The sequence below is a fragment of the Oncorhynchus mykiss genome, chromosome 22, assembly GCF_013265735.2.
Source record: "Oncorhynchus mykiss isolate Arlee chromosome 22, USDA_OmykA_1.1, whole genome shotgun sequence".
Taxonomy (NCBI): Eukaryota; Metazoa; Chordata; class Actinopteri; order Salmoniformes; family Salmonidae; genus Oncorhynchus; species Oncorhynchus mykiss.
In genome coordinates this window covers 42,712,170-42,738,446 of record NC_048586.1, presented here as the reverse complement: position 1 = coordinate 42,738,446, position 26,277 = coordinate 42,712,170, and the positions used below count along the sequence as shown (strand labels likewise).

Here is a 26,277-nt window from a genome sequence, read left to right as displayed (position 1 = left end):
CCCGTAGCACGCGCTCCAGCAGGTGTATCTCACTGATCATCCCTAAAGCCAACACCTCATTTGGCCGCCTTTCCTTCCAGTTCTCTGCTGCCTGTGACTGGAACGAATTGCAAAAATCGCTGAAGTTGGAGACTTTTATCTCCCGCACCAACTTCAAACATCTGCTATCTGAGCAGCTAACCGATCGCTGCAGCTGTACATAGTCCATCTGTAAATAGCCCACCCAATTTTACCTACCTCATCCCCATACTGTTTATTTATTTACTTTTCTGCTCTTTTGCACACCAATTTCTCTACCTGTACATGACCATCTGATCATTTATCACTCCAGTGTTAATCTGCAAAATTGTAATTATTCGCCTACCTCCTCACGCCTTTTGCACACAATGTATATAGACTTTCTTTTTTTTCTACTGTGTTATTGACTTGTTAATTGTTTACTCCACGTGTAACTCTGTGTTGTCTGTTCACACTGCTATGCTTTATCTTGGCCAGGTCGCAGTTGCAAATAAGAACTTGTTCTCAACTAGTCTACCTGGTTAAATAAAGGTGAAATAAAAATAAAATAATGAATACATGCTCTATTGATCCTCACTTGTTAAGGATATGGTTGCATATGGCTCAGGTTAATGTATCTAGCCTTCCTAACAAAATACATGAGCTTTTTAACTTGGTCAACATAAATAATATTCATATTTTGGCTTTGACCGAAACACATTTAGATACATCTGTAAATGATGGGCAAATGAACATTCATGGATATAGTATTTATCTTGGATGATTTTAATATAAATTGGAAGGATCACAATAATTTGAATAGAACAAAATTGATGAGAAATGCCAAGAACTGTGGTTTGAAACAAATGGTTAATGATACTACTAGATCTTCAATTAAGTTGGGTCATCGTTCAGACACATGCATTGATCTGATTTTCTGTAATATACCATTGCAATGCTTAAAAGCCAGATCAATGCCAGTGGGCTGGACAGACAATAATATTGTAACCATAACCATAAACACCAAGGTTCCAAAGAAACCCCCTAGGATTGTGGTCAAAATATTTTAAACATTTAATCATGAGTTAATTCTAAATGATTTGGCTGCTGTACCCTGGGAGTTTATTTATCTAGAGGATGATTTAAATCACACTACAGAATGTTTTATTGATTTGCTCATGGAGGTAATGGACCATCATGCCCCTATAAGAAAGAGTACAGTTGGTGCCCGTCCATCTCCATGGATTGATGATGAACTGGGTGAAGCTTTTTCTCAAAGAAATATGGCAAAAATCTTAGCAGCCAAGTCAAAATTAGAAATTGATGAACAGAATTATAGAACATTACGTAATTATGCAGTTAAATTGAATCGAAGGAAAAAACGTTATTTTACAACAATGCTTTTACTGATTATAAAAATGATTGTAAAAAGGTATGGAACACAGTTAAGGGCTTACTTGGTACATCTATCTCATCATGCCCATCTAGTGTGGAGGTTGGCGGGAGAATAATAACAAAACCAGTTGATATTGCCAATCATTTTGCAGATTTTTTTACAAAGAAAATTAATTTACTGAGCAACAATGTAAACATACATTCTTCCAAACAAGCTATTGTCCAATGGATTTATGATCATATTATGATCAGTGGAGGAGGTGTTAAACCTACTGAAGTCATTCCCTGGTGGTAAATCTACAGGTTATGGTCTTATGGACAATTTTTTGCTTCGCTGTGCTGCTCCCCAGATTGCAGTTCGGAGCTCGGAGCTTAAGAATTTCACAGTACCCTGCAATTACATCTGTGACCCTGTGCATGTAACTAATACACTCTAAACTAAAACTCCTTCCCACTCCACCCACATGGCGTTTGTTCCCCTCTGGCGGACCTCTCGCTGATCACAAAGCATCATGGTGAGTACTGTGGGCCGAGACGAGGCTCCTCAGTCTGGGTCATTCCACTATTAAAGCTGAAACAACAACAACGATAAAAGAAGCCTCGTCAGCAAACCCCCCCCCCCCCCCCCCCCCCACTCTGTCAGTGACATCTAGTAAAAACTCATATTTTACCGAAATAATTAAAGAGGACTAGAGCCATCCTTTTAAAATAAGGGGTCTACTCAAACTTACCATGTCTGGTTTTAGGCGAGGATATGATGGGGGGAAAAAGCAGCCCTGGCCAACTCTGAACTCTTATTAAGAAGCAGAGAGAGAGTGGTCTGGCCAAATAGCAGTATGAGTATGGAGGGGAGAGGACAGTGAACAGGCCATGCCTTTAAAAGCCTGTCTGAATACTTCTAAACCATCATAAAGAGCTATTTTAGTCTGCCTCTTTCATGTGATTCATGCTTTTCATATTTGTCTCCATTGGACATAGTAATTTTTCAGATGACTCATTGAATATTATAATAATAATACATGGGATTTATATAGTGTTTTCATGGACCCCAAAATGCCTACCATGCAAACTTGTATTCAAACTGTCAAGACTTAATTTGGCCTAATAAAAAAAATGTATCAACCCCTACAAAAATCTGCATTAATTCTAATGAATTCTAATCCACAATAATTAACATTTCCTGTATCAATGTGATTGCAAAAATCCTTTATTTCAAAGGACCAAAATAATACATTTGAAACAAGCAGTCAAAGGCCTTGGGTCAAAATGTATCTCATAACGACTACATCTGTTCCTGTTCACATGTTAAAATAAATTAAATGTGACTGAGTAAAAATAAAGTTCTCAATATGTTAAATGAATTGAGTTTCAGTAGTATGGCACCAATTTGGAATATCAGAAGAGTCCAACTTTTTTTGTGACATGTGTGAGTACATGTACAGTACATTCGGAAAGTATTCAGACCCCTTCACTTTTTCCACATACTGTACAGCCGTGTTTTAAAATGGATTAAAATGTTATCTTTCCTCATCAATCTACTCACTATACCCCGTGACACAACATAAACAGGTTTGAAAAATCACCTTCACATACAGTACCAGTCAAAAATGTGGACACACCTACTCCTATGTTTTTTCTTGATGTTGACTATTTTCTACCTTGTAGAATAATAGTGAAGACATCAAAACTATTAAATAACACATATGGAATCATGTAGTAACCAAAAAAGTATTAAACAAATTAAAATATATTTTATATTTGAGATTCTTCAAAGTAGCCACCCTTTGCCTTGATGACAGATTTGTACACTCATCATCCATTTAAGAATGATGGAGGCCACTGTGTTCTTGGGGACCGCCAATGCTGCAGACATGTTTGCTACCCTTCCCCAGATCTGTGCCTCGACACAATCCTGTCTCTGAGCTCTACAGGCAATTCCTTCGTCCTCATGGCTTGGTTTTTGCTCTGACATGCACTGCCAACTGTGGGGCCTTATATAGACAGGTGTGTGCTTTTCCAAATCATGTCCAATCAATTGAATTTACCACAGGTGGACTCCAATCAAGTTGTAGAAACATCTAACGGATGATCAATGGAAACAGGATGCACCTGAGCTCAATTTCGAGTCTCATAGCAACGGGTCTGAATACTTATGTAAATAAGTATTTTTTTGCAAACATTTCTAAAAACCTGTTTTCACTTTGTTATTATGGGGTATTGTGTGTAGATTGATGAGAGGGGAGAAAATGTCATTCATTTTACAATAAGGCTGTAACATAACAAAATGGGGAAAAAGTCAAGGGGTCTGAATACTTTCCCGAATGCACTGCACGCATAAAGCAAATGGAGTCAACACAAGAGTTCGATAAGCAGCAGTGTTTTAAAACAAGTGAAATGACGCAGAACTTTACATACCTGTATTTCTCAAAACCATTGCTGTTTGTTTACACTTTTTTTTTTAATCATATTGTTAATAGGCCACATCAATCATATTAAATATATCAAACATTTTAATAGTAAAAAAAGAAAGGGGAAAGAAACCAAGTTGATTCTGAAACCACACGTGTATCACATTTCAACTTAAAACACAATAAATGACAATAATGGTAATAATAACAAAAATAATGACGATAATTATTGTAACAACTACAAGGAAATCTCTTTTCAGCATCTCCATGATGAAATAATTATATTTAGCACTACTGCCCAAATGATTTAGTATTTACATAAAACATTCAACATGGTATCCTTCCAGAAGAGATCATTTGGTTTTCAGATTTGTCAGTGAACTGTCATTAGATCAACATCATAAGACTGGAATAGTTGCTGGCAACGTTTAGTATCTGACGATATACAGTACTTCCCATCTCATCAAGATGGTATGTTGTAAGGTATGTTAGAGGAATGAATCACAAATGAATAAATACTGAATTCAAAGCAGCCTTCAAAGCTAGTTCAGAGTCAGTTGACCTTAGTATTGGACAAACTCTCACAGAGGTACAAGATGTCAACGACAACAACAACAAAATGATAATTCAAGTGAACAAAAATATGACAATTGTACAGAAGTGTGAGGACATCAACCGATCACCTGAAATATAATACCGCAAAAAATAGAACAAAAAGACAATTGTTACAGATTTCCCAACCTCAAATATTAAAAATGTAAAAGAAGGTCCATCTCTGTATCATTTTTTAGGGGGACCTAAATAACCCTAGTTTCCCTGACCGACTACCGTATCTGCATCACTGGGTGCTTGAAATAAAGTGCAGGATATTCTAGACCTGTTTTTCCTTTACATGACTTAATGTTCCAAAACAATTAACGTTCCCCAATAAGAGGAATCTCATGAGCACTGGACGTTGCATTTGAAGGTTCCATTCCTGTTGTATGACAACTCATGACACCGATCATGATGTCACGTGTCACAACAAATCATAAATGTGATGGTGCCGTAAGCATCTATACATGCAGGGTTAGGTGGTGTCTCCATGACTACCAATGACCATGTTGTACTTCCACCAGGACTAAAAATATATATATATTTGTTTTACATTTAAAAACAGAAACAACAATTCTAAGACTAAGATCATTTTCTTCTGAGTTATTTTAAAAACAGAATAAAACTCAACTTTAGCGCTCCGACGTCATATTGTAAACAAAGGACTCAAATTATAATTATGTTATTATGAACCATCAAACCCAACCAAACAAAAGTACCAAAAATATTTAGGCCTAAGTGTTGCTTTTGTTGTCAACTAGAGTAACAAGCTGGTCCAGTGGTAGGGTGGGACCCTCCAGTCAGTTAGTGTCCCTTGGAGGTCCCCAGTCAGAGGTAAAAGCCTGAGGTCTGGGGGTCTGGAGAGTGTCAGGGCAGGGGAGTTGGCCGTTAGAGGGCACCACTCCTATTGGGCAGAACACAGCCTCCTGAGTAGGTCCCGTTAAGAATGCAGCCATTTTCCATCTGAGAAAAGAGGAAGAAGACATGGAGACAATGAAGGGAACCTGCCTTTCAGCTTGTGAATGGTATGACGTTGATGGTTGACTACCAGCAGCAGATTGACACCTGAAATACCAATGACTGCATTGTCAGCAATATTGGCAATTTTACTTCTTGGTGACAGGGGGCAGTATTTTCACGTCCGGATGAAATGCATGCCAAATTCAACTGCCTGCTACTCAACCCCAGAAGATAAGATATGCATATTATTAGTGGATTTGGATAGAAAACACTCTGAAGTTTCTAAAACTGTTTGAATCATGTCTGTGAGTATAACATAACTTATTTAGCAGGCGAAACCCCGAGGACAAACCATTCAGATTTTGTTTTGAGGTCACTCTTTTCAATGGGCTTTCATTGGGAATCCAGCTTTCTAAGGGACCTTCTTGCAGTTCCGATCGCTTCCACTGGATGTCAACAGTCTTTAGAAATTGGTTGAGGTTATTCCTTTGTGTAATGAAGAAGTACGGCCATCTTGAATTAGGGTCACTTGTAGTGTACTGTTAGATAGAGGCGCGTGACCAGAAAGCATGCTACAGTTTGTTTTCCTCCTGTATTGAACACAGATCATCCCATCTTCAATTGTACCGATTATTTACGTTAAAAAATACCTAGAGTTGTATTACAAAAGTCGTTTGAAATGTTTTGGCAAAGTTTACAGGTACAGTGCCTTGCGAAAGTATTCGGCCCCCTTGAACTTTGCGACCTTTTGCCACATTTCAGGCTTCAAACATAAAGATATAAAACTGTATTTTTTTGTGAGGAATCAACAACAAGTGGGACACAATCATGAAGTGGAACAACATTTATTGGATATTTCAAACTTTTTTAACAGATCAAAAACTGAAAAATTGGGCGTGCAAATGGTGGGGATGGTGTGTTCAGCTGTGTTGCTTTTACGCCAAACATAGCGTTTTGCATTGTTGCCAAAAAGTTCAATTTTGGTTTCATCTGACCAGAGCACCTTCTTCCACATGTTTGGTGTGTCTCCCAGGTGGCTTGTGGCAAACTTTAAACAACACTTTTTATGGATATCTTTAAGAAATGGCTTTCTTCTTGCCACTCTTCCATAAAGGTCAGATTTGTGCAATATACGACTGATTGTTGTCCTATGGACAGAGTCTCCCACCTCAGCTGTAGATCTCTGCAGTTCATCCAGAGTGATCATGGGCCTCTTGGCTGCATCTCTGATCAGTCTTCTCCTTGTATGAGCTGAAAGTTTAGAGGGACGGCCAGGTCTTGGTAGATTTGCAGTGGTCTGATACTCCTTCCATTTCAATATTATCGCTTGCACAGTGCTCCTTGGGATGTTTAAACTTGGGAAATCTTTTTGTATCCAAATCGGGCTTTAAACTTCTTCACAACAGTATCTCGGACCTGCCTGGTGTGTTCCTTGTTCTTCATGATGCTCTCTGCGCTTTTAACGGACCTCTGAGACTATCACAGTGCAGGTGCATTTATACGGAGACTTGATTACACACAGGTGGATTGTATTTATCATCATTAGTCATTTAGGTCAACATTGGATCATTCAGAGATCCTCACTGAACTTCTGGAGAGAGTTTGCTGCACTGAAAGTAAAGGGGCTGAATAATTTTGCATGCCCAATTTTTCCATTTTTGATTTGTTAAAAAACTTTGAAATATCCAATAAATGTCGTTCCACTTCATGATTGTGTCCCACTTGTTGATTCTTCACAAAAAAATACAGTTTTATATCTTTATGTTTGAAGCCTGAAATGTGGCAAAAGGTCGCAAAGTTCAAGGGGGCCGAATACTTTCGCAAGGCACTGTAACTTTTGAGATATTTTGTAGTCACGTTGCGCAAGTTGGAACCGGTGTTTTTCAGGATCAAACAAGCCAAATAAATGGACATTTTGTATATATATCGACGGAATTAATCGAACAAAAGGACCATTTGTGATGTTTATGGGACATATTGGAGTGCCAACAAAAGAAGCTCGTCAAAGTTAAGGCATTAATTATATTTTTATTTTTGCGTTTTGTGTAAGATAATAGCATTGTTTGCTTTCGCCGAAAAGCCTTTTTGAAATCTGACATGTTGGCTGGATTCACATCAAGTGTAGCTTTAATTTGCTATCTTGCATGTGTGATTTAATGAAAGTTTGATTTTTATAGTAATTTATTTTAATTTGGTGCTCTGCATTTTCCCTGGCTTTTGGCCAGGTGGGACGCTAGCCCACATATCCCAGAGGTTAATAAAGAGCTGTTGAAAGATACATTCTCAATATCAAACATCATCAATCTAAAAAAATAATTTAAACTTACGCTTATTCATTTTGTGATTTGCAGTATTAATTATGGAAGTTATTTGTGAATGAATGGCGATTGTAATTTATCTAAACACATTGTGGCCCTGAATAGCACCTCCCGTCCTGGTGTGAACTATGGAACCTTACTGTCTCTACAGAACCCGTTGTCTTAAATTTACAATCAAATGCTTGTCAGTTCCCTTTAAATAGTGGCCATTAATTAAATGCTACTCTTAGAAAAAAAGGAACCCAAAAAGGTTCTACCTGGAACCAAAAACGGTTCTACCTGGAACCAAAAATGGTTCTACAAGGTGTCTAAAGCGTTCCATAGGGATGCTGGCCCATTTTGACCTTAATGCTTCGCACAGTTGTGTTAAATTGGCTGGACGTCATTTGGGTGGTGGACCATTCTTGATACACATGGGAAACTGTTGAGCGTGAAAAACGCAGCAGCATTGCAGTTCTTGACACAAACTGGTGCACCTGGCACCTGCTACCGTACCCCCGTTCAAACGCACTTAAATCTTCAATCCTCTGAATGGCACACACACAATTCATGTCTCAATTTGTCTCAAGGCTTAACTTTCCTTATTTAACCTGTCTCCTCCCCTTCCTCTACACTGATTGAAGTGGATTTAACAAGTGACATAAATACGGGATCATAGCTTTCACCTGGATTCACCTGGTCAGTCTGTGTCATGGAAAGAGCAGGTGTTCTTAATGTTTTGTACACTCAATGCATGAATATATAATCCCTGGGGTCTCACCTTACTGTGGTTGGGGTGGTGAGGGATGTCAGAGGTCACGATGCCATTGGCCTCCAGTGAAGAGTGTCCAACCACAAGGATCTGCTCTACTGTAGCAGAGGGAGGAGGGCACTGCACCTGAGCCAAGGGAGGGGGCAGCTTCTCCTGCTGCTGCTGCTTGTGGTTCATCCTCTGGTAGGACGAAACGGCAGCCCCGGTCCCGTGGTGCTGCCCGTTCCCCCCATATGTACATCTGTTGATGGTACAGTCCATGCCGGGAATATCAGCCATAGTGTAATTCATACAAGCGGCTACGGTGGTGTGTGTGAGGAGAGGTACCTGGCCATCGTTAAGGCAGGGGTTGCTGTTCAGGATGGTTTCCCCAGAGGGGTTGCTGTTCAGGGTGGTTTGCCCAGAGGGGTTGCTGTTCAGGGTGGTTTCCCCAGGGGGGTTGCTGTTCAGGGTGGTTTGCCCAGAGGGGTTGCTGTTCAGGGTGGTTTTCCCAGAGGGGTTGCTGTTCAGGGTGGTTTTCCCAGAGGGGTTGCTGTTCAGGGTGGTTTCCCCAGGGGGGTTGCTGTTCAGGGTGGTTTCCCCAGGGGGGTTGCTGTTCAGGGTGGTTTGCCCAGGGGGGTTGCTATTCAGGGTGGTTTGCCCAGAGGGGTTGCTGACCAGGGTGGTTTCCCTAGAGGGGTTGCTGTTCAGGGTGGTTTGCCCAGGGGGGTTGCTGTTCAGGGTGGTTTTCCCAGAGGGGTTGCTGTTCAGGGTGGTTTGCCCAGAGGGGTTGCTGTTCAGGGTGGTTTGCCCAGGGGGGTTGCTGTTCAGGGTGGTTTGCCCAGGGGGGTTGCTGTTCAGGGTGGTTTTCCCAGGGGGGTTGCTGTTCAGGGTGGTTTTCCCAGAGGGGTTGCTGTTCAGGGTGGTTTGCCCAGGGGGATTGCTGTTCAGGGTGGTTTGCCCAGGGGGGTTGCTGTTCGGGGTGGTTTCCCCAGGGGGGCAGTAGCTATAGTCCTGCCATTGCTGTTTGCCAGCTGGGAGATGCTCTGTGTGTGTGTTTGGAATGCCACACACTCCGTTGAGATTAGCGCCTGGATGTTTGGCATGGCTGTGAGGGAGCGGTATCTGGACCAGGGCCTGCTGCTGCTGGAGGTAGTGTTGACGTTGGTGGGCTTGCCGCCAGTGATGGTCCCCATCCGGCTCTGACGCCTTTCCATTTAACAGAGTCTGGGGGGTGTGACAGTCGTCAACCGGTACCCCTGTATTGGCTAGAATGTGTAGGGATGTCCATTCTCCGTTGTGTATTGGCTGACTCTGCCCCTGCAGTCCATTCACCACTGGATGGGGCAAGTGGTTGCTATGCTGGACCCAGTCTTGGACCGCCCTCCCTGGCTGCATGTTGAGGTGCTTCTGCATCTGCTGAACTATGGGGGCATTATGGGGAACGTACTGAGGGTACACATTGGTGGCAGAAGTGGGATTACTTTCAACAGGAGCCTTTGTTGTTTTTGTGGTGGTTTCTGGGGCATTTGTTCCTGGGATCGTGGAGGGTACCTGGTCCCCGTCCTCTGCCCCATCTGTATTTGCCTCCAGGGAGTCGTGGATGTAGGACAGGATTTCATCGTTGGTCAGCAGGTCATCCAGGGTGGGAACCCGCTCGGGGTCCATCTCCACCCGGATCATCCTCTCGTCCAACAGCAGCAGCTCCAGGTCCTCAGCGCTCAGTCCCAGGCCCTCCAAAGCCCCAAATAGTTCCCCGTTGGAACAGTTCTCCCCATTTCCTCCATCCCCATTCCGGTCCACCCCACCCCCCGGACCTCCCAGGGACAGGGAGTCCAGGGTCACCAGCAGAGGGTCGAAGCTCGACGCCGGTTCTGGAAGGCCCGTACCCACCACTCTGTTGGACGACTCATCCCAGCCCTGGAGCAGGGCGGTGGGGTCGGAGTCAGAGAAACCGACCCGGTCTCCGAACAGACTGCTGTGGAAGGACAGCTGGGGCTCCAAGGCCGGCTGGCAGACATATACAGACTCAGCCTGACTCATCAGCGCCCCCAAGAGGGAGCCCGGGTCCAGGCCATCCCTGGACACCCTGTCAATCCGGCCCTTCTTGGACTTGTTGCCGTTCTTCTCGGAGCCCTGGGTGCTGTGGTTGAAGCGTCCAATTGGATGGCTGGACTGGTAGAGCAGGGCCTCTCCCGTGGCGAAGGTAAAGGGGAGGTGCATGGAACGTTTACGTAGGTGTTCGCCTCCTTCCTCCTCCCTAAAAGGATAGGAAACAGACAGTTCTCAGACTCTTTCTCGAACCCACTACCCTGGCATTACAAGTACCATGCCTACTAACTGAACTACAGAGCACCATGTTCTACTAGAACTGCTACAGAGGACCATGTTCTACTAACTGAACTACAGAGTACCATGCCAACTAACTAAACTACAGAGAACCATGTTCTACTAATTGAAATACAGAGAACCATGTTCTACTAACTGAAATACAGAGAACCATGTTTTACTAACTGAGCTACAGAGGACCATGTTCTACTAACTGAAATACAGAGAACCATGTTCTACTAACTGAACTAGAGGACCATGTTCTACTAACTGAACTATAGAGGACCATGTTCTACTAACTGAACTAGAGGACCATGTTCTACTAACTGAGCTACAGAGGACCATGTTCTACAAACTGAGCTACAGAGGACCATGTTCTACTAACTAAACTACAGAGAACCATGCCTACTAACTGAACTACAGAGGACCATGTTCTACTAACTAAACTACAGAGCACCATGCCTACTAACTGAACTACAGAGCACCATGCCTACTAACTGAACTACAGAGCACCATGCCTACTAACTGAACTACAGAGGACCATGTTCTACTAACTGAACTATAGAGGACCATGTTCTACTAACTGAACTAGAGGACCATGTTCTACTAACTGAGCTACAGAGGACCATGTTCTACAAACTGAGCTACAGAGGACCATGTTCTACTAACTAAACTACAGAGAACCATGCCTACTAACTGAACTACAGAGGACCATGTTCTACTAACTAAACTACAGAGCACCATGCCTACTAACTGAACTACAGAGCACCATGCCTACTAACTGAACTACAGAGCACCATGCCTACTAACTGAACTACAGAGGACCATGTTCTACTAACTGAACTACAGAGCACCATGCCTACTAACTGAACTACAGAGCACCATGCCTACTAACTGAACTACAGAGCACCATGCCTACTAACTGAACTACAGAGCACCATGTTCTACTAACTGAATTACAGAGCACCATGCCTACTAACTAAACTACAGAGGACCATGTTCTACTAACTGAACTACAGAGCACCATGCCTACTAACTGAACTACAGAGCACCATGCCTACTAACTGAACTACAGAGCACCATGCCTACTAACTGAACTACAGAGCACCATGCCTACTAACTGAACTACAGAGCACCATGCCTACTAACTGAACTACAGAGCACCATGCCTACTAACTGAACTACAGAGCACCATGCCTACTAACTGAACTACAGAGCACCATGCCTACTAACTGAACTACAGAGCACCATGCCTACTAACTGAACTACAGAGCACCATGCCTACTAACTGAACTACAGAGCACCATACCTACTAACTAAACTACAGAGCACCATGCCTGCTAACTAAACTACAGAGCACCATGCCTACTAACTGAACTACAGAGCACCATGCCTACTAACTGAACTATAGAGGACCATACCTACTAACTAAACTACAGAGCACCATGCCTACTAACTAAACTACAGAGCACCATGCCTACTAACTGAACTACAGAGCACCATGCCTACTAACTGAACTACAGAGCACCATGCCTACTAACTAAACTACAGAGCACCATGCCTACTAACTAAACTACAGAGCACCATGCCTACTAACTAAACTACAGAGCACCATGCCTACTAACTGAACTACAGAGCACCATGCCTACTAACTGAACTACAGAGGACCATGTTCTACTAACTGAACTAGAGGACCATGTTCTACTAACTGAAATACAGAGAACCATGTTCTATTAACTGAGCTACAGAGGACCATGTTCTACTAACTGAGCTACAGAGGACCATGTTCTACTAACTGAGCTACAGAGGACCATGTTCTACTAACTGAGCTACAGAGGACCATGTTCTACTAACTGAGCTACAGAGGACCACATAATCCCTTCCTCCATCTGTGTTGTCTGATGTCATAACTGTGTCCCTACATCTATGAGGACTGAGTATTTTCTGGCCAGGTGACCTGACAAGGAAAACGACTGTTCCTAGACAGTGACAAGGCCCAGGGGAGTGCACGTACATCAGAGGCCTCTGTGTGGCGATGATGTAGTCTGGTTTTCCATTCTTGTACACCAGCCTGGCGTTGGCCTGGACCCACTTCCAGAGGTTGTCCTTGGTGAGGAGCCTGAACACGGTCAGACCGCTCTCCCCTGTCTTCATCACTGGAACCACATGACACAGTTGTTTAGGATGGGAGGGTACACATTCACATTCAATTCAAGCTACAGCACTAGTAGGCAGATGTGGCAACGAGTACAGTAGATTAGGAATCAGGTTCATGGTTCAACTCTGAAGATATCTAACTAGGTACCATTGCCTGTTATATTTACTCTGTACTCTGGAAAGGAGTATAAGGCAATGGAGTATAAGGCAATGGTAGCTAGAATCTAGAGCAAATTCCATAAGGCAGAGGGGGTAACTAGATGTACCCTGTAATATTGTGTTGGTAACTGCACTATATATACAAAAGTATGTGATCATCCATTCTTCAAATGAGTGGATTCGGCTATTTCAGCCACACCCGTTGCTGTCAGATGTACAAAACTCGAGCACACAGCCATGCAATCTCCATAGACAAACATTGTCAGTAGAATGGCCTTACTGAAGAACTCAGTGACTTTCAACGTGGCACCGTCATAGGATGCCACCTTTCCAACAAGTCAGTTTGTCAAATTCCTGCCCTGCTAGAGCTGCCCGGTCAACTGTAAGTGCTGTTATTGTGAAGTGGAAATGTCTAAGAGCAACAACGGGTGAGCCGCGAAGCAGTAGGCCACACATCTGGTTAAAAGATTACCGTAGCTCTGTTGGAATCACTTTTATAGATACATTTGACACCTTCTGGAAACAGAAGACAGGAATGACGGAGTCCATCCAAATCATCTTGGTTGCTGGACGTATTTCAAGGCTGTGTTGAAACAATGACTTATCAATGACCCAAGACCAGCTCAGTTAATTCCTACCATTGTGACAATGAGTCGTCATAATGCTGCAGCAAATGTACATTATCCCAGGGGCGTTGGCAGACACAATGTAAGTAACTTAATTTATGTCCTCCTAATTGCCCTGAATACTGGTTTATCCTACAGCTATTGAAGGCATTAATCATGTGCCTATGAATCAGAGTTACACTGTTAGCACTGAGACGGTGTGCTGTAGTAGGAAGTCCCGTTTGCAGCTCACTGTGCACTATCAGCTCCAATATAAATAACATGAACAAGTCTACTTCTGATAAGCTTCTCAGTAAAGCATTAAAAACAAATCAAGCAACCCATAAAAGTGCTAAAAATAACCCATGTTAACATATGCAGCCGAAGAAACAAAGTTTGTGAAGTTAATAACTTACAGTGCCTTGCGAAAGTATTCGGCCCCCTTGAACTTTGCGACCTTTTGCCACATTTCAGGCTTCAAACAAAGATATAAAACTGTATTTTTTTGTGAAGAATCAACAAGTGGGACACAATCATGAAGTGGAACGACATTTATTGGATATTTCAAACTTTTTTAACAAATCAAAAACTGAAAAATTGGGCGTGCAAAATTATTCAGCCCCCTTAAGGTAATACTTTGTGGCGCCACTTTTTGCTGCGATTGCAGCTGTAAGTCGCTTGGGGTATGTCTCTATCAGTTTTGCACATCGAGAGACTGAAATTTTTCTCCCATTCCTCCTTGCAAAACAGCTCGAGCTCAGTGAGGTTGGATGGAGAGCATTTGTGAACAGCAGTTTTCAGTTCTTTCCACAGATTCTCGATTGGATTCAGGTCTGGACTTTGACTTGGCCATTCTAACACCTGGATATGTTTATTTTTGAACCATTCCATTGTAGATTTTGCTTTATGTTTTGGATCATTGTCTTGTTGGAAGACAAATCTCCGTCCCAGTCTCAGGTCTTTTGCAGACTCCATCAGGTTTTCTTCCAGAATGGTCCTGTATTTGGCTCCATCCATCTTCCCATCAATTTTAACCATCTTCCCTGACCCTGCTGAAGAAAAGCAGGCCCAAACCATGATGCTGCCACCACCATGTTTGACAGTGGGGATGGTGTGTTCAGCCGTGTTGCTTTTACGCCAAACATAACGTTTTGCATTGTTGCCAAAAAGTTCAATTTTGGTTTCATCTGACCAGAGCACCTTCTTCCACATGTTTGGTGTGTCTCCCAAGTGGCTTTAAACAATACTTTTTATGGATATCTTTAAGAAATGGCTTTCTTCTTGCCACTCTTCCATAAAGGCTAGATTTGTGCAATATATTGTTGTCCTATGGACAGAGTCTCCCACCTCAGCTGTAGATCTCTGCAGTTCATCCAGAGTGATCATGGGCCTCTTGGCTGCATCTCTGATCAGTCTTCTCCTTGTATGAGCTGAAAGTTTAGAGGGACGGCCAGGTCTTGGTAGATTTGCAGTGGTCTGATACTCCTTCCATTTCAATATTATCCATTTCAATATTATTCCATTTCAATATTGCACAGTGCTCCTTGGGATGTTTAAAGCTTGGGAAATCTTTTTGTATCCAAATCCGGCTTTAAACTTCTTCACAACTGTATCTCGGACCTGCCTGGTGTGTTCATTGTTCTTCATGATGCTCTCTGCGCTTTTGACGGACCTCTGAGACTATCACAGTGCAGGTGCATTTATACGGAGACTTGATTACACACAGGTGGATTGTATTTATCATCATTAGTCATTTAGGTCAACATTGGATCATTCAGAGATCCTCACTGAACTTCTGGAGAGAGTTTGCTGCACTGAAAGTAAAGGGGCTGAATAATTTTGCACGCCCAATTTTTCAGTTTTTGATTTGTTAAAAAAGTTTGAAATATCCAATAAATGTTGTTCTACTTCATGATTGTGTCCCACTTGTTGTTGATTCTTCACAAAAAAATACAGTTTTATATCTTTATGTTTGAAGCCTGAAATGTGGCAAAAGGTCGCAAAGTTCAAGGGGGCCGAATACTTTCGCAAGGCACTGTATTTGTAACAGATGACATCCATATTCTGACTATCTCTGAAACTCACTTAGATAATACCTTTGATGATACAGTGGTAGCAACACATGGTTATAACATCTACAGAAAATACAGAAATGCCAACGGGGGAGGTGTTGCTGTTTATATTCAGAACCATATTCCTGTAAAGCTTAGAGATGATCTAATGTTAAATACTGTTGAAGTAATATGGCTACAGGTTATTCTGCCTCACCTAAAGCCCATTCTTGTGGGAAGCTGCTATAGACCACCAAGTGCTAGACCACACATGGATAACATGTGTGAAATGCTTGATAATGTATGTGATTTCAACAGAGGTATATTTTCTGGGAGAGGTCATATAATACGTTTTGTGGTGATTCTTATGTTGATGATGTAAATCAAATTTGTTGGTCTGTGGTGTGTAATTAGGAGCAACCAGATGCTGCACTTGACAAATGATGTGACTAAACTAAATAGAAAGAAACTACACTATGACACAAAAATTAATTATATAAAGAATGATAGTAAAAAGCTTTGGAGCATCTTAAATAACATTTTGGGAAAACGGCAAACTCGGCTCCATCATTGATTGAATCAGGTGGCTCATTCATCACAAAACCCACTGATTTTGCCAACCACTTTAATTACTTTTTCATTGGCAAGATAAGTTAGGCATGACATGCCAGCAACAAAAGCTGACACTACACATCCAAGTATATCTGACCAAATTATGAAAGACAAGCACTGTACTTTTGAATTCTGTTAAGTGAGTGTGGAAGAGGTGAAAAATTGTTGTTGTCTATCAACAATGACAAGCCACCGGGGTCTGACAATCTGGATGGAAAATTACTGAGGATAATAGTGGATGATATTGCCACTCCTATTTGCCATATCTTCGATTTAAGCCTACTAGAAAGTGTGTGCCCTCAGGCCTAAAGGAAAGCAAAAGTCCTTCCGCTAACCAAGCCCCCTTTACTGACTCAAATAGCCGACCAACCAGCCTGTTACCAACCCTTAGTAAACGTTTGGAAAACATTTGACCAGATAAAATGCTATTTCACAGTAAACTAATTGACAACAGAATTTCAGCATGCTTTAGGGAAGGACATTCAACAAGCACAGCACTTACACAAATGGCTGATGATTGGCTGAGAGAAGTTGATGATAAAAATATTGTTGGGGCTGCTTTGTTGGACTTCAGTGCAGCTTTTGACATTATTGATCATAATCTGCTACTGGAAAAATGTATATGAACCCTTTGGAATTACCTGAATTTCTGCATAAACTGGTCATACAACTAGATCTGATCTTCATCTAAGTCACAACAATAGACACAGTCTGCTTAAACTAATAACACACAAACAATTATATGTTTTCATGTCTTTATTGAACACACCGTGTAAACATTCACAGTGCAGGGTGGGAAAAGTATGTGAACCCTTGGATTTAATAACTGGTTGACCCTCCTTTGAACCAGGGTGTCTGTAGTGACGCCTCCAGCACTGAGATGCAGTGCCTTAGTCTGCACCATTAGGGAGCCCAAAAGTGGGGAGAAGCTAAGATGGGGAGAAGTCTGTCCATAATAAAGCGCTGCTCTGCATTCTTAACAACACTATCAACAAGGCAGGTCCTACAGGCCCTGGTTTTGTCACACCTGGACTACTGTTCAGTCATGTGGTCAGGTGCCACAAAGAGGGACTTGGGAAAATTGCAGTTGGCTCAGAACAGGGCAGCACGGCTGGGCCTTACAAGTACACGGAGAGCTAACATTAATGACATGCATGTCAGTCTCTCATGGCTCAAAGTGGAAGAGATATTGAATTCCTCATGACTTGTTTTTGTAAGAGGTGTTGACAAGCTGAATGTACAGAGCTGTCTGTTTAAAATACAAGCACACAGCTCGGACACCCAGTAGCACAGTACTACATAGAGCCATGACTACATGGAACTCTATTCCACATCAGGTAACTGATGCAAGCAGTAGAATCAGATAAAATATTGTAGTATTTTGTATTGTAGATAAGTAGTGGTGTAATAATTTTATATGATGTACTGTTTTATATTTTGTTTTATATGTAATATAAGTGCTTTAATGTGTTTGGACCCCAGAAAGCAGCTAATGGGGATCCATAATAAATACAAATACACAAGATAACAGAACGGGACAGCGGAGTGCTGAAGCACGAAGCGCGTAAAAAAATCATCTGTCCTCGGTTGCAACACTCACTACCAAGTTCCAATCTGCCTCTGGAAGCAACGTCAGCACAACAACTGTTCGTCGGGAGCTTCATGAAATGGGTTTCCAAGGCCGAGCAGCCGCACACAAGCCTAAGATTACCATGAGCCATGCCAAGAATCGGCTAGAGTGGTGTAAAGCTCACTGCCATTGGACTCTGGAGCAGTAGAAACGCGTTCTCTGGAGTGATGAATCACGCTTCACCATCTGGCAGTCCGACGGAAGAATCTGGGTTTGGCGGATGCCAGGAGAACGCTACCTGCCCCAAAGCATAGTGCCAACTGTAAAGTTTGGTGGAGGAGGAATAATGGTCCGAGGCTGTTTTCATGGTTCAGGCTCCTTAACTCTGTAGCATACAATGACATTCTAGATGATTCTGTGCATCCAACTTTGTGGCAACAGTTTGGGAAAGGCGCTTTCCTGTTTCAGCATGATAACCCCATCGAACACCTTTGGGATGAATTGGAACGCCGACTGCGAGCCAGGCCTAACATCAGTTGCCCGACCTCACAAACGCTTGTGGTTGAATGGAAGCAAGTCCCCGTAGCAATGTTCCAACATCTAATGGAAAGCCTTCCCAGAAGAGTGGAGATTGTTATAGCAGCAAAAGGGGGACCAACCCCATATTAATGCCCATGATTTTGGAATGAGATATTCGACGAGCAGGTGTCCACATACTATTTGTTGTAGTGTATATGGATTATTGCTGCTGATCATGTAGTGTATCTGTGGCCTATCCTATCCTCTAGCAGCTCTGCGGCTTTGCTCAATCTGCGCCGTAATCCACTGGGATTACTTGGGAAAGCTGTCCGAACTCTGTGACCACCATCTTTGACCTGGTCATACCCGGCCTCACCAATGTTTTGAGGACAGAACCAATTCAACCCAATCCAAAATAAATACTCCCATCTTTGTATTTTTAGGTAGACATAATGGAGATGAGGCTTACTTCGGACATGGTTCTCAGCGCAGTACAACATATCCGCCGCATGGATAAACTGATACCCAGAGCCTCGCACCCGAAGTTCAGCTTCAGTATACCCAAGCACAATTTTCCCCCTGCAAAAGGGATGATGTCAATAAACAATTATTTCACATCATATAATAACCAGTACTACATAACAATAGCAGTATGACTGACAAATGACAGTCTATTCAATACTATTGTAATAGTAGTCTACTTATTTTGATGATTGCAACTGTCACCACAACATTATCATAATAACAAGGAAGTCAAAGTGAGCGTACTTTGCGTCGCAGGCCATGGGGGTGAAGTCCAGCTTGTGTTTGGTTCTGAAGGTCATGTTCTTGGTCCTGATCTCCAGGATGGAGGGGGGCTGGAGAGGCGTAGCGATGGCAAACAGGGCCAGCTGGGGCGGCGCCTTGACCCTGTTTTCCTGCCGCTGGTTCTGACCACGCAGGAACTTCAGCCTGCCCTGCAGACTCAGGGCCTGGCAGGGGGGAGGGGGGGGAAAGAACACAAACATTTTGTCTTAGACATGTATCTTTTCGTCTTTGATTGTCCATGTGTTTGAATATCTGTCCAAAGTCTATCCAACAACAATCTGATTTACATCCATCAAAATTGTATTTCAACGTGTATTTCACGTCACCCTATGTCAATGTGTGAGCTTTCCTCTGAGTGAGCTTAAAATACTAATAGACCAACACTATTGGGAGGTTGTAGGCATTCGGTCGGGGTGAGGTGTCAATAACACCTACCAGGAAGCTGCAAGACTCACCAGGAAGCTGAGAGACTCACCAGGAAGCCAGAGGAGTTGTCCAGGAGGCAGCGGAAGCGACATACGAAGTTCCTCTCCAGGAAGGAGGAGTTCTCTGGTGGGAGCTGCTCAGGGTTATAGGTCACAGTGGTGCCGCTCTCCGGCTCCACATCTATGGATCAGAAGATAAGACATGTTCAGACCAGGCTTTTATCATCAAAATCATCTAACCACCTATTGCACTATATTTGGAAACGATCCTCAAGATTACAGCATACAGTTCAGTCATGTAGAAACAGAACAAAATGTGTGCAACTTCTCTAAAATGGTCATACAAACAGGTAATCAGTGACAACCCGATTATGTAATCTCATGAAATAATAATTATTTGTATGATAGTACAGGAATTCATCAACACAAAAAGCTAAATGAATAACAACATTGTTGACTGTGTGTTGACATGAATGTTTGGGCTTGAAAGAAAAGCTGACGTGAGGTGTCTGGCTTGGGTGTCTGCTGAGAGATGTGTCATGACACTTTAAACAAAGCCTTATTCAATATCCCTCAGCACATTCTAAATGCTAACTGTTCTGCTTCTGTTCTTTTCTGTATTCTGTTTTGACCCGACTGTGTGTCCTGTCCTCAATGGGCGTGGTCTCCTGGCTCTGTTGAAAATACACTTATGTAATTAGCACCAGAGGCTAATGTCGTCTTAGCTCGACATGTGATGGCTTCCTCTCTTGCAGGGGAAGAACAAATGTGCAACACCACCCACTATTGGATAGTTTAAGTCAGTACAGAGGCCTGAGCCTTTCTTGAATGTTTATGAGCATTTATTAATTATAGATGTTTTATATAATGCATAATAATGAGTTATTATATACTTATGTAATGCATTACGCATACTTCATAAGGTGTTATAACTGCATTTGTAATGCATTATGCAGAGGGTATTCATAGAAAATGCTATTGAAAGTTCTGCATTAATTTCTATGATTGAATCTCTTAATGTTTTTTCATTGACGGAGGTGGTGTTTCAGGGTCTAACAGAGAGGTGGTGTTTCAGTATTCTAACACGGAGGTGGTGTTTCAGGGTCTAACAGAGAGGTGGTGTTTCAGGGTCTAACACGGAGGTGGTGTTTCAGGGTCTAACACAGAGGTGGTGTTTCAGGGTCTAACACGGAGGTGGTGTTTCAGGGTCTAACACGGAGGTGGTGTTTCAGGGTCTAACACGGAGGTGGTGTTTCAGGGTCTAACACGGAGGTGGTGTTTCAGGGTCTAACAGAGAGGTGGTGTTTCAGGGTCTAACACGGAGGTGGTGTTTCAGGGTCTAACACGGAGGTGGTGTTTCAGGATCTAACAGAGAGGTGGTGTTTCAGGTTCTAACAGAGAGGTGGTGTTTCATGGTCTAACACGGAGGTGGTGTTTCAGGGTCTAACACGGAGGTGGTGTTTCAGGGTCTAACACGGAGGTGGTGTTTCAGGGTCTAACACGGAGGTGGTGTTTCAGGGTCTAACACGGAGGAGGTGTTTCAGGGTCTAACACGGAGGTGGTGTTTCAGGGTCTAACACGGAGGTGGTGTTTCAGGGTCTAACACGGAGGTGGTGTTTCAGGGTCTAACACGGAGGAGGTGTTTCAGGGTCTAACACGGAGGTGGTGTTTCAGGGTCTAACACGGAGGTGGTGTTTCAGTATTCTAACACGGAGGTGGTGTTTCATGGTCTAACACGGAGGTGGTGTTTCAGGGTCTAACACGGAGGTGGTGTTTCAGGGTCTAACACAGAGGAGGTGTTTCAGGGTCTAACACGGAGGTGGTGTTTCAGGGTCTAACACGGAGGTGGTGTTTCAGGGTCTAACACGGAGGTGGTGTTTCAGGGTCTAACACGGAGGTGGTGTTTCAGTATTCTAACACGGAGGTGGTGTTTCAGGGTCTAACAGAGAGGTGGTGTTTCAGGGTCTAACACGGAGGTGGTGTTTCAGGATCTAACAGAGAGGTGGTGTTTCAGGTTCTAACAGAGAGGTGGTGTTTCATGGTCTAACACGGAGGTGGTGTTTCAGGGTCTAAGGCGGAGGTGGTGTTTCAGGGTCTAAGGCGGAGGTGGTGTTTCAGGGTCTAACACGGAGGTGGTGTTTCAGGGTCTAAGGCGGAGGTGGTGTTTCAGGGTCTAACACGGAGGTGGTGTTTCAGGGTCTAAGGCGGAGGTGGTGTTTCAGGGTCTAAGGCGGAGGTGGTGTTTCAGGGTCTAACAGAGAGGTGGTGTTTCAGGGTCTAACACGGAGGTGGTGTTTCAGGGTCTAACACGGAGGTGGTGTTTCAGGATCTAACAGAGAGGTGGTGTTTCAGGTTCTAACAGAGAGGTGGTGTTTCAGGTTCTAACAGAGAGGTGGTGTTTCATGGTCTAACACGGAGGTGGTGTTTCAGGGTCTAACACGGAGGTGGTGTTTCAGGGTCTAACACGGAGGAGGTGTTTCAGGGTCTAACACGGAGGTGGTGTTTCAGGGTCTAACACGGAGGTGGTGTTTCAGGGTCTAACACGGAGGTGGTGTTTCAGGGTCTAACACGGAGGTGGTGTTTCAGTATTCTAACACGGAGGTGGTGTTTCATGGTCTAACACGGAGGTGGTGTTTCAGGGTCTAACACGGAGGTGGTGTTTCAGGGTCTAACACAGAGGTGGTGTTTCAGGGTCTAACACGGAGGTGGTGTTTCAGGGTCTAACACGGAGGTGGTGTTTCAGGGTCTAACACGGAGGTGGTGTTTCAGGGTCTAACACGGAGGTGGTGTTTCAGGGTCTAACACGGAGGTGGTGTTTCAGGGTCTAACACGGAGGTGGTGTTTCAGGATCTAACAGAGAGGTGGTGTTTCAGGTTCTAACAGAGAGGTGGTGTTTCATGGTCTAACACGGAGGTGGTGTTTCAGGGTCTAAGGCGGAGGTGGTGTTTCAGGGTCTAAGGCGGAGGTGGTGTTTCAGGGTCTAACACGGAGGTGGTGTTTCAGGGTCTAAGGCGGAGGTGGTGTTTCAGGGTCTAACACGGAGGTGGTGTTTCAGGGTCTAAGGCGGAGGTGGTGTTTCAGGGTCTAAGGCGGAGGTGGTGTTTCAGGGTCTAACACGGAAGTGGTGTTTCAGGGTCTAACAGAGAGGTGGTGTTTCAGGGTCTAACAGAGAGGTGGTGTTTCAGGTTCTAACAGAGAGGTGGTGTTTCAGGGTCTAACAGAGAGGTGGTGTTTCATGGTCTAACAGAGAGGTGGTGTTTCAGGTTCTAACACGGAGGTGGTGTTTCAGGGTCTAACGCGGAGGTAGGAAGTCACCTGAGGAGGACTTTCCCAGTGTGTCCATGATGGTAGGTGGGCTGAGGGCCCAGTGGAGGTTCCTCCTCAGCTCCTGCTGGTCCTCAGTGTGGACCAACTCATACACACTCTGATGCATAATATCAGTCTGAAAGAAAGAGAGAGCGAGGAAGAGGGGAGAGAGAGGGGGTACGAAAGGAAGGTGGGATTATAGAGACAAACAAAATAAAGATGGACATATCCATCACATGGAGGCAGTTAAAATAAAGATGGACATATCCATCACATGGAGGCAGTTAAAATAAAGATGGGAAGCATGCACAATACAGACACAAACAATGTCTAAACGATAGATCCTTATGTAAATTACATTATGGGAACTTCAGACATACTGCTACAGTGCATTCGGAAAGTATTCAGGCCCCTTCACTTTTTCCACATTTTTTAAAATGTTACAGCCTTATTCTGAAATGGATTTAAACAATACTCATCAATCTACACACAATACCCCATAATGACAAAGGGAAAACAGGTTTTCAGAAAACGTAAATAAAACAAAAATACCTTAAACTAAAAATTGAGCTCAGGTGCATCCTGTTTCCATTGATCATCCTTGAGATGTTTCTACAACTTGAATGGAGTCCACCTGTGGTAAATGCAAAAACCTGCTCCAAAGCGCTCAGGACCTCAAACTGGGGCGAAGGTTCAGAACAAGTCTCTGAATGTCCTTGGGTGGCCCAGCCAGAGCCCGAATTTGAACCCAATTGAACATCTCTGGAGAGACCTGAAAATAGCCTCATACCCAAGAAGACTCAAGGCTGTAATCGCTGCCAAAGTATTTCAACAAAGGACTGAGTAAAGGGTCTGATTACTTATGTAAATGATGATATTGGTTTGTCTTTTTATAAATTCGCAAAAATGTCTAAAAACAGAAAAAAAATGTGGAAAAAGTCAAGGGGTCTGAATACTCCGAATGCACTGTTTACTGAAGGAGTGACGTTATGAGAACATCGCTGTACTGAAGGAGTGACGTTATGAGAACATCGCTGTACTGAAGGGGTCTGTGATATCTCTCCAAGAGTGTGTTGAATTACCAGTGTCTCAGTGTGTGCTGAATTTCTCCAGAGCCTGAATGTCATACAGCAGACTGCATAATGTGTGAGAAGTGCTTCAATCCTTTGTGCCTCTTCACTATATCCCCCATCCCCCGCCATATTCCCATCCATCTCTGCAGGGTCTGTGATGCTGTGGTGCTGGTCATGGCTGCTGCCCACTGCCCACTGCCCACTGCCACGGCTGGTGGTCTCTTTCCACTAAAGGCCAAGCTATTAATAGACTGGTCTCACCCATTCTCTCTCTGTGGACCTGCTGAGCAGGATCAGACTCCTCACCAAGCAGGTAGGGCCCAGACAACGGCCCCTTGACAGTTCGCAGCAGACACCGCACGCAACCCTCAAACCCAACCATAACTCCAATGAATATTATTTTAATTTAAAATCAGGTTTATACAGATTAGTCTCATTGAGATCAAATCTAACCAATTATTTGATGCCATAGCATCTATAGGCAACCGTCTTTACAGGGGATCATTCTATGTTTGTATTGCAAGCAATTAATGATAAAAACCTCAAGCAGAGATGACCATGTGTCGATGGAGGATTATGCTTTAATGTTTGCAAACATGCATGTGAATGCTGCTAGGATCAGCCAGGATCCCAGAGACGATCCAGCTGCCTCACCAGATGCCTGCTTGTCTATTATGAATGAGCTGAGGCACAGAACACCCTGGTCATGCTTTAGGAATAGAACCTTCACTGGGGGTACGGAAAGGGACAATCTGTACGGTACCTGGTGGAAGCCCAGGTAATCCTGAATGGTGTGAGAGGAGTAGAAAATGGTCCCGTCATTAGTGACCACCAGGACGAAGCCGTTCAGAGCCTGTATGTCAAACATGCACAAGATAACAAAAGATTGTTATACAACACAATACAACTCACTGATGACACCGAGTCAGGAAAAAGCAGCTTTTAGTTTGTTTGCTCTCTAAAATTGGATGGTGGCGCCCCTATGGCAATTCAAATGGCAGACTGAGGACTCTTTTACTGAAGAATGTGTTTGTTTTCTATGATTGTGTTTTGCTTTTCGTGTATTGATGTGTACTGATGTGTGTATTGATGTGTACTGATGTGTATATTGATGTGTACTGATGTGCATATTGATGTGTATAGTGATGTGTATATTGATGTGTACTGATGTGTATATTGATGTATATATTGATGTGTACTGATGTGTATATTGATGTATATATTGATGTGTACTGATGTATATATTGATGTGTACTGATGTGTATATTGATGTGTACTGATGTGTATATTGATGTGTACATTGATGTGTATATTGATGTGTACTGATGTGTATATTGATGTGTACTGATGTGTATATTGATGTATATATTGATGTGTACTGATGTGTATATTGATGTGTACTGATGTGTATATTGATGTGTATACTGATGTGTATACTGATGTGTACTGATGTGTATATTGATGTGTATACTGATGTGTATACAGGGCTCAACAGTAAAAGAGACCTTGGTCTCAGCATGACTCCCTGCTTTATATACACTTCGGTTTGGCTTAGTCTTTCCATTAGGCTTAGTCTTTCCATTAGGCGTAGTCTTTCCATTAGGCTTAGTCCTTCCATTGGGCTTAGTCCTTCCATTGGGCTTAGTCCTTCCATTGGGCTTAGTCCCTTCCATTAGGCTTAGTCCTTCCATTAGGCTTAGTCCTTCCATCGGGCTTAGTCCTTCCATTGGGCTTAGTCCCTTCCATTAGGCTTAGTCCTTCCATTAGGCTTAGTCCTTCCATTGGGCTTAGTCCCTTCCATTAGGCTTAGTCCTTCCATTGGGCTTAGTCCTTCCATTGGGCTTAGTCCTTCCATTAGGCTTAGTCCTTCCATTAGGCTTAGTCCTTCCATTAGGCTTAGTCCTTCCATTAGGCTTAGTCCTTCCATTAGGCTTAGTCTTTCCATTGGGCTTAGTCCTTCCATTAGGCTTAGTCTTTCCTTTCTTAGCAGACCCAGTTCCACAACGGGGTAAAGGGGGCTTAGCCCCCTCAGTTGTTTTAGTTTTATGTCCCTATATAAAAACAGCAAAAATGTTCAAATGATTGAGTGACAGGTTGGCTCAAAATCTGTATCTCCGCTGCACTGTGTCAGCACAATGGGCAGAGCGTGTTGCTGTGTTTGTAGGGGCGGGTATGGAAAGCCACGGGGCAGTTTGGTAGGGCTCCTTTGTGTTTCCATCTGTGGTAGGCTCAGTGAATAAAGGGATATGCCTCCGCCTGTTAT

At 43.3% G+C, this 26,277-nt stretch overlaps 1 protein-coding gene across 2 annotated transcripts in view; it reads right to left on the bottom strand.

Moving 5' to 3' along the window:
- Positions 1–3,884: 3,884 nt before the first annotated feature.
- The window catches only part of LOC110502157 (aryl hydrocarbon receptor-like), a 46,348-nt gene continuing 23,955 nt past the window's right edge, over positions 3,885–26,277 (bottom strand). For both annotated transcript variants that reach the window (XM_036959348.1, XM_036959349.1), the window contains 8 exons: positions 24,778–24,867; positions 22,951–23,077; positions 19,686–19,816; positions 19,172–19,374; positions 18,873–18,982; positions 12,745–12,886; positions 8,433–10,662; positions 3,885–5,357 (listed from right to left, as the gene is read on the bottom strand). In XM_036959348.1, the coding sequence (XP_036815243.1) occupies positions 5,283–5,357; positions 8,433–10,662; positions 12,745–12,886; positions 18,873–18,982; positions 19,172–19,374; positions 19,686–19,816; positions 22,951–23,077; positions 24,778–24,867 (3,108 nt within the window). In that variant the 3' untranslated portion in view covers positions 3,885–5,282. The remainder of the gene's footprint in view (positions 5,358–8,432; positions 10,663–12,744; positions 12,887–18,872; positions 18,983–19,171; positions 19,375–19,685; positions 19,817–22,950; positions 23,078–24,777; positions 24,868–26,277) is intronic.